Here is a 9,553-nt window from a genome sequence, read left to right as displayed (position 1 = left end):
ACATGATGTTTTTCTGCAATCCATCTTTAAATGTATTTCCATCTCAATTTAATATGATGTGTTAAGTTATCTGGATCCATTTGTTTTTTTGCTATGCTAAAGGCTACTTTCTGTGGCTGCCACATTGAATTGTAGCTTCATCCAAACTTTGATGACAGGTGCGCAACTTCTCAGAATGATTCTGTAGCATTTGTTGGTATCTCACCTATAGATGGTGCTAAAGCAACAGGGTACAATTAATTAACTATGTGTTCATGAACTACACTGTCTCATAACACTCCAATATTCCCAAACAGGAGTTTGGTATTCTCAAAAACATCATTGCTGCCATCCGGGTGATTGTCTGTCAATCAGATGTGGATCCAGATGCAGAACAAAAAGTAAAACACAATTTATTAATGAAATGCTCAGTGTATGGTTTACACACATACTGTAGCAGTCTTACCTCACACCCAGGAACTTCGGCTGCTCTCCAGGAGCCGATGTTTCAGTTTCCATCTTCAGACTGTCGATGTGAGCGATAGAGATAACGGTGGCAGCCACGTACCACGGCAGGCCCATGAACGAGCAAACCACCAGGAGAACGGCCACCCAGAACAGATCCAGATGGTAACCTGCCCCTTTCTGGTATGGACAACAAACACAAGGTCAAAGGTCAAGTATGTGCACATGTATGCATGGACAGTATGCATGGCTGCGGGCACAGGCAAACCTAAAACCCAGGAGACAGCCCCTTATTTTTTTATTTGAGATGCAATAACTAATCAATTAACTGATTAATTGTCAAATAATTCATTAATCAACAACTATTATGATAATTTGGTAATCATTTCTTGTTTGTTTTTAAAAGGTAAACATTCTCTGATTCCAGTTTCTTAACTGTGAATAATTTCGGTTTTCATTCTCCTCTATGACACTAATTAAAAAAATCTTTGGGTTGTGGACAAAACAAGACATTTGGCAGATGATTGATCAACTGAACACGGATCAACATGCTTGACCATTTTCTGAAAACAAAAAAACAAACAAAACAACGTATTGATTTATCGGGACAATAATCAGCAGACTCATCAGCAGTAAAAAGGATGATAAAATTGATAGTTGCTGCCCTATCATTTATAAAAAGTTCTCTGACATGACTCAAGTAGTCTTTCAAGGAAAAAGTCACTCGACTAATATAGAAAAGTCACTGCTCAGCCTCAGCAGTGACTCTGAACATCTCAGGTATTTGCTTTTTGAACTGAACTGTGTTCAGTCACTGCCGTGAAATATCTCTCACTCCCACGAGAAGAATGACAACAATATTTAACTATAGTGTGAAGGTAGAAAGTGTCCTGTACAAACTGCAGTTTGTTGTGGGAAACGCATAAAAATACCTGCTTCACATAAATCAAGACAGACAACCAGAAAGAAGGTGAAAGCCTGACTCTTTTTACTGCAATGAAAACATTGTATATATATATATTTTTTGTTTCATTTAAAAGACTGTTTTCTACATTGTGTTAAATGCAGATTCAAGCATTTTCGCTAAATCTTGGCCATGTTCTTAGATGCAGATCTGCCATCTGAAGTACCAGAGCACAACAGAAATGACTCCCAGCCCTCCACTGTCTCACTCACATACAGACTTTCCTCTACTGGGTCACAATTTACCACCTGGGGTCCGTTTCACAAAGCAGGTTCAACAAACTCTGAGTCTAACCCTGAACTCTGAGTTGATCTACTCTGAGATAGGAAACTCTGAGTTTTCGGTTCCAGAACAGCTGATTTGAGTTAGTTTGATCAACTCGGAGTAGTTTAACCTGGAGTTAAGCGCGTGCACCACAAGTATAAAAAGACAGCATCAATGGAGCCCCAATTCGACGAGTCACCATGGCAACGGGGAAGAGGAGGGCTACGTTTTTCACCCCACTGGAATTGGAAATATGAATGCGCTCATACGGTGAGTTTGAGCACGTTTTTAGAAGGAAGTGTAACACCGCTGCAGCAGCAAAAGAGAGGGAGACGGTGTGGGAGAACATTGGTGCTCCGGTCAATGCGTAAGTTTAAATGTAGTCCTTTGCAATCACAATAATATTACAGGGGGAAACTGCTTGAGTGGTAGCCTATTAATTTATTTAATTTAGGTGAAAACCTGAGGGAGAGAAGCGCACTTGGCTGCAGCTTAAGATGAAACATAAAAACATTAGACCTCGGCATAATCTCATGGGGGTACCTCATTTTGATCATGTTTTACATTGTAAAGTAAATATTAAGTGGCTGTTTGACTGTACAGTTGTTTTATCCCCAACATAATGCTGTTTTTTTTACACACATAAATGTCTTCTCATCTATACCGTGTTCTGTTAAATAATTAAGCCTATTTAAACTAACACAGACTTCTACTCAGCCAACAGAAAGAAAGCAGATGCCCGTAAAACGGGTGGTGGCCCAGCACCGCCACCTCTAACGGAGGCAGAGGAGCTGAACATGATAAAGATGGGTAGTAGCCGTTTCAGGGCGAGGCACACTTTTCTGACCGCTCTGCATACAGTTGCCTTGCTCAAGTGCTCTGCATCTCCGACGTTGTATAAAAAACTCCCATTTGCAAAAAAACACAGCGCAACACACAATATCTGCTGGGATGTGAGAGCATGACTTCGGTTGGCAATGTTAGAAATGTAAGGACGGAGTAGGTTGTGTATGTAAATGATGGACTGTGACGTGAAACGGTACCGCTCAAAAAGATAATTCTCTGGAAATGCAAGAACATCTATGCGCGGTCTCACAATCATCTCCCGACGAATATTTAATTCTCTGCGCAGTAATGCTGCACCTTCATCCACGGGATCATTATCAAAAGGACATGCCATGGTAGTGAAAATAGTCGCCACCTAATATAATTTCTAATGTAGGCCTACTGACTGATTTTTGAAATGATTTTCTCAAAAAACAGACGGCAGAACTATACTACGCCAAAACTCACCTGCTGACTGAATGAATGAGGAAATCAAATACCGTGTGTGGCTGAAAGAGGGCGGAGACAGAGAGAAACTCAAGGTTTGTTAAGAAAAACCTGGTCCCGACCAGGTTAGGTTCATAGAGTATGTTACCATGGTAACTGACCGAGAGCTTAAGTTACCTCTCTCTGTGAAACAGGCTAGAGTTACCCCTCTTTCTCTGGTTTGAGTTTCCTCCCTTTGTGAAACGGAAAACTCAGAGTTTCCCTCATTTCACGGTTAACAGACTCAGAGTTTTCACTAAACCTGCTTTGTGAAACGGACCCCTGGCCGAGAAAAACACATATTTTGTGACTAAGGTTTCTTATTTACCTTCAGCATGTGCTCCTTCCTGTTGACGATCACAGCAGTAATCTGCTGGTCCATGAAGACCAGTATGGTGACCAGCAGGGCAGGAAGAGCTGACGCCAGGTAAACCCACCAGGGGTTTCCTCCGAAGGGGGGCACAAACCAGCCCCGGTTAGGACTTGTTGGCTATGAGGAGGAAGAGAGAAGCTTCGACACATCAGGCTTAATGCACGGACAGAAACTGTTACTTTTAAGGAATCCAAACATATGTAGGTTGCTTTTGACGAACACTATATTTTACCGTAAGCTCAGCTCAGTGCAACATTCCTGCACATACTAAAAATGTCTTTCTGCACTGACCACTTTGGAATTTGGTGCTCCAGGTGATTTTCAACATGTTGACAGCCAGACTGAAGATCAAACCAACAGCCCTACTGTACAGTTATTTGCTTCTCTCTCTACCACCTAAGCTTGTGTTTCCATGACCTGCCTGTAAAGAAATCATGTTAGACTAAGTGGTTTAAAAACAAACAATTAGTTTTATTTTACCTTTTAGCTGCATTGTTTTCACATGGTACCAGTGTCGGAAGAAGTAATCACATCCTTTGCTGAAGTAAAAGTACTAAGACCAGACTAAACCTTACTTGAATAAAAGCTTGCATTATTATTATTATTATAATTATCATTATTAGCTTAATGTACCTACATACAAAGTATGGTAAGCAAATGAATGCATTCTGAAGTTAAATAGTTCCTGTTCAGTGTTTTACTATCACATGTGATGATTTGGATTAATACCATTGCTGCTTTATGTGTATGTTGCATTTTTTTGACGTGGATGTTTAAGGTTAAACTCATTTTATCAACTGTATATACTGCTGGCTCGTTTGATCTACAACAATGCATCAAATTCTACCAGATAATCAAGTGTGTTGCATCACTGTCATGCGATGCCATGCATTTCTGATAAGTTAACTTTTCAGAGTGTCAGGAAAACAACCCTTTATCAGCTTTGTGATGATACGTTTTTCAGCTCATCCAAGGGTTTTTTTTAAAAAATTGTTTATTTATCTTAAAAGTTGGAGGAAAATAATAAACAATATTGACAATTCTCGAAGTGAACACATTTGGAGATACATGGTTTCCAATGGACAGCAAGGGTATGTCATCTGGAAAGTAACTAGTAACTTGTCAGACAAATTTAGTGGAGTGAGAAGTACAATATTTGGCTCTGAGATGTATTGATGTATTGAAATATAAGTATAAAGTAGGGTAAACAAGGAAATACTCAAGTTAAGTACAAGTATGTTGAATTTGCACTTAAGTAGAGTACTTTATCTAGTAACATTCCACCACTGCCTGGCACTATAAATGCAAGCTTGTGTTTTAGACAAGAGTCTGTTGGAGTGTTATTATATTTCATGCAGGCAATCCACTTTTACAAAGTGCACCTGAACTGAGCTTTCTGCATGAACTCTTACAGAGCAGGGAGGGGACTCACCTTGAATTCAGTTGGCACGATGAGTTTGGGGGTATCGACTCCTACAAGCATATCAACCCCACAGAAGATGAGGATGGCCAGGATGATGGCAAAGTCACTGATGAGTTTCCTCACCTGGGTGAAAGTCCACACAAACACTTCACTGTAACCTGCTGTTCAAACATTTGGACACTCAATTCATCTCTTTGGCGGATGACCTGTTGGATTAAATGACGGTGGTGTGTGTGACTCACAGTGGTGGGGAAGAACGGGCTGGTCTTGAACTTCTTCAGACACATGGAGCAGGTGTAAGTGCCAAAGAACAGGATGAAGGACATGAGGGTGATGTCTGGGACAAACTCGCAGGCCTTCCCCACCAGCTCGCCTTTGTACTTCAAGCACTCTGTCTTTGTGAGCGACGACCATGTGGCATTCATTGGCTGCACAGAGGAAAGATGATTATAAAGACACAATTATTCATGCATAAGTGTCACGGTAAAGCTGTGACAGATACAATAGAGGGCTTTCAGGTGAAGCACTGTGACGTAACGATTAATAACTACCTCATTGCTTTCAGTGTTTTGAATTAAAGAGAGATAAAGAAAGCCGACCTCAATTTGGAAACAATGTGCTTATCAGATTGTTCCATTTTCCGTCTAACATAATTGAACTGACAAACACAACACAACTGTCTGTTTCAATTTTCTCCTTTATCTCCCTACTTGTGGTTGGAATGAGATTTGTCTTTTCAAGATTGTACAATCCAAGTCCTTCAGCTTCAACGCTGCTCAGTGGAGTAAATCAGTGGAATATATACAGTGCAGTACGTCAGAGTTCAGGATGTTATCAATAATAACAGTCTCCAAGGCAATACAAATAGAAAAGTGAACACAGTTAAAAATGACTGAAATGATATTTACCAGATCAGTGTTGTTGAAGTACCAGATGGAAGTACCTTCCAGAGGATCACTGATGATGTCAGTGCTGTTCTCTGCAACAACATAACAGAACTTCCTCTCAGCACAAGTTTAAAAAAATGCACAGTGTAGCACTGTTGGACTCAATATGGACGGTTTGGAACCAAAACATCAAAATTGATACAGCAGAACCAGAGATATCGTTTTCTTTATTCAACACATTCTTCTTCCTTTTCAAAACCTGTAACCAAAGTTGCTCACAATGCAACAGTTGTTGTGAATGACATCCCTGGAGGCAATTTATCAGATTGCAAGCAGTTTCCTCTGGAGCGACAAATGACGTCATACTACATTGATCTTATCTGCAGTAGTACTCCCCAAGACCTGCAAACACGCTTAAAAAAAGGTAGTGGAGTTACCCTTTAATCTAAGATGTGCTGTACTGTTGTCAAGCACAGGCATGGTCGTACTTTAAGTTAAATGCCAATGTTAAATGTAGCATGTTCTCTTAGCATATATCCAGCATGTTGCTATCCCAACAGTTGTCATTCTTGCATGCTTACATTTAGCATGTTGGCTAATCTCAGCGCCACCAATGTCCGTAGCAAATTTCATGACAATCCAATTGTCAAGAGATTTCACTTGAGGGACACCACTGTGACAGTGAACTAAAATATCTTTGTTCAAGTCTGACTGATGACCTTTGTTGCATCTCTTGCCCCCCTGCTGTCTTCAAAAAATATATTAAAAATAATTTAGAGATATTTCACTCAAGACCAAAGTGTTAACCAACAAAAGGGTCTCCAGGCTCGGCCTCAGTGGCAGTCAGGAGTTTCCTCAACTTATGGTCGATGTTACACCATGCTGTTTGGATGATGCGTCAGCTGCTCACTCGAAAAAATATGCATCTGTGACTTCCTCTTCTGTGGTATGCAATGTACTCTATGTGGAGCAGCATGAGGACTAGCTTATGTCTGCGTGTGTCTGTGTGTGTGAGTGAGTGTGTGTGTCAGAGAGATATTTTTGAAAGCAGCAGGGGATTACCAGTAATTCAGCGCTGCCACCTCTTCATCTCCCATCCTCCATCCGAAAAGAAAATAAAGAGGCACGCTGTGTTGTATTAAAGTCTAATCAACAGCACTTGTTCACTTTTTTAGAGTCCCAACAAAAGAAAATGCTTTGTCGCAACGTCACACAGAAATATCTTGCCATTCATGCCAAACTATGACTCAGCAGCCTATGAATCTTAAATTATTCCTGACATCAGCCCAAATTAAAGTGACCTATCATGCCATCCTCCTCAACACATGTTGCATGAAAAATGGGAAAACCTTGAAACATTTTCGTGTAAACAATGACACCATTACAAGCGTATTAACCCCTCCTCTTATCCAATTAAACTCAGTGACTCTGTAATCCTCTTGGTTTACACAATGCTCCTCTCTCGTACTGTGCCCACATTAACACCAGGTCTAATATTATGTTAAATCAGACGAAAAAAAATGTCTGTGTCTTATCGCCATCCATGGGTTAAACACACACACACACACACACACACACACACACACACACACACACACACACACACACACACACACACACACACACACACACACACACACACACACACACAGCAATGTCACCTAAACTACTCAGTTAAAGAACATCTCACCTAGAATAGCAGGGGCCATACAGAGGCACTCATACTGCGTGACGTACTCCATCCTGAACTCGGCGTTGATGGGGTAGTGGTGGGCTAATTTGATCATCTTCTTGAAGGCATCATAGATGAAGATGAAGCTGATGAGACAGGAGAAGCCCTCCTCAGTGAAACGGGTGAAGTACTGAACCAAGAAGCTGGCATCAGTGGCCACAAGCACCAGGCAGAAGAACGCTGACCACAGGCCAATCCACAGCCGGAACTCCAGGTAGTCAAAGTCATTATCTCTGAATGAAAGAACAGCAAATCACGACAGATATTCTTGAATAGTCTCACATGTATTTTAAGTTGAATATGAACTTTAGGGCGACTGGGAGGAAATAAAGAAAAGGTTTTGAAAGATGTTATATCTAAATCAAAGAGTCATAACATTATGGAGAATAAAACTGTAATTGTTTTTTTGAGAAAAAAGGATAGTATTTCAAGACAAAAGTGAAAACAACTGGCAGATAAAAGCTGACTGAGTGGTTTCACCTGGTTACTGCATTTGAATATTAGAGTCCTAAAAATACAACTTTGTTTTCCCATAACATTTCAGCTTTGAAAAGGTGTTAAAATACCTCAAATATGTTGACCTTATTCTCAAAATCTTCATCGGAATGAATTCTGTGAAAAACAAGGTCGTTTCATATGGTAGAGATTTGGGATAAATTTATAATGAGCAGGGTTGGGCGCTTTTGGAGTCTCATCAATGAAAGTGTGGCATATGAAGAAGTACTTTTCAAGCCCAAAACCATGTATGATTAGTAGTTCGGCCTCTGGAGAACTGAGGAAATGAAGAACACACCTGCTGAAGTTGAAGAGCAACCGTTCAAACACCAGAACAGGACCGGTGCTGCTGAGGATGGTGAGAGGCTGCCCAGCCAGCAGACAGAATACCCCACCGGTGATCGCTGTGCCTAGAAAACTCTCCAACACACCCTGCGCACATGGAGGTGAGCAGTGAGGGGCGAATCAGAACATGAATCACAAACACTCAAACTGCAAATGGTCAAAGGTTCAAGTCTCATTCTGACCTGCATGTTTTCTGTAGCGTCCCCCAGCAGACCTCCGAAGGTGATGGCGTTTGTCACAGTTCCCAAGTAAATAAACAGAATGGCCGACAAGGCCTGAATGTGAAATGCATCGGTGAAGTCACTGACGAAGAAAGGCGCTTTTCTTTTGATGTCAAGTAGGAGACCCCCACAAAACCTAAAAACAGAGACACAGAAGATGTCTTGTTTTCCCACAAAATGACCACAAAGCAAAACAAAACCAACGGTATGAATATATGTTTACATTATTTGTATGCAGCCCCAGAAAAACTACAATATATGATGCATTTTAATTAGAAAATCATATCCAGTGAACCATAAACACTGTGAGTTTAAAGACAACATCATGTTAAGCAATTACTTTTTCTTTATTTTTTTACACTTTACACAAAATCTGTCAGGTAGGACATTTTTTTCTGCTTTTGGTTCATTGTAGCTACAATATAACATGAAAGCGATTTGCACCTTTTTTAAAAGTTTTCATCGCCCGCTGTTATTGGTCTTTTCTTCGGCCATGAGCATTAACAGCAACTTGAATTGTTTATTCCTGTTTATTCCTAGCAGAGCCCAGGACAAACAAAACTGTTATGTTGCGTGCGAACCACCTGCTCTCTCTGGCCGACCAGCCACTGCTGGGTGCGAGCGTCACTAAGTGTGTGCTGCTTGTGATATTTTCCAGGAAAGTCACACATACATTCAGCGTACATCTTTGGTGTTACAGCAAATGCAGTGACTTTCATCCATATGTTCAGTCATCATTGTCAACTCTCAAACCTGAAAACTAATATTTTCAAACTGTTGGTTTTGTTCATTATAACAATTGTACTCTAGTTTGAGTGTTGACTATCCTTTTAATGCCTATTTTATTCTTAAGTGACTATTTAATTCTATTCTATGTTATTACGACTTTTGTCTCACATTCTGCACTGGGAGGTGCTTCACTGTTTTGCTTTTTTACGCTGTTACAATAAAGAATTGGAGTTTGAATCGTCATGACTCCATACCTTCCAGTCTTCTGTAGCTCGTCCCCAACAGCGTGTCCCCCTCCTCCATGACCTCCATCATGAGGCATATCTCCGTTCATCTGAGAGTCCCCTCCCGCATACATGTTTTTC

The 9,553-nt window shown here is 40.7% G+C and overlaps 1 protein-coding gene across 3 annotated transcripts in view; it reads right to left on the bottom strand.

Annotated features, from left to right (window-relative positions):
• slc4a4a (solute carrier family 4 member 4a) overlaps positions 1-9,553 on the bottom strand; it is a 60,934-nt gene that overhangs the window by 12,724 nt on the left and 38,657 nt on the right. For all 3 annotated transcript variants that reach the window (XM_030416777.1, XM_030416778.1, XM_030416780.1), the window contains 9 exons: positions 9,443-9,553; positions 8,421-8,595; positions 8,192-8,325; positions 7,357-7,631; positions 5,688-5,758; positions 5,022-5,207; positions 4,789-4,902; positions 3,312-3,473; positions 446-624 (listed from right to left, as the gene is read on the bottom strand). In XM_030416777.1, coding sequence (XP_030272637.1) covers positions 446-624; positions 3,312-3,473; positions 4,789-4,902; positions 5,022-5,207; positions 5,688-5,758; positions 7,357-7,631; positions 8,192-8,325; positions 8,421-8,595; positions 9,443-9,553 — 1,407 coding nt within the window. The remainder of the gene's footprint in view (positions 1-445; positions 625-3,311; positions 3,474-4,788; positions 4,903-5,021; positions 5,208-5,687; positions 5,759-7,356; positions 7,632-8,191; positions 8,326-8,420; positions 8,596-9,442) is intronic.

This window comes from Sparus aurata, chromosome 5, assembly GCF_900880675.1.
Source record: "Sparus aurata chromosome 5, fSpaAur1.1, whole genome shotgun sequence".
Classification (NCBI taxonomy): Eukaryota; Metazoa; Chordata; class Actinopteri; order Spariformes; family Sparidae; genus Sparus; species Sparus aurata.
The sequence above is the reverse complement of the archived record's forward strand: the minus strand, read 5'-3'. Positions and strand labels throughout refer to the sequence as shown.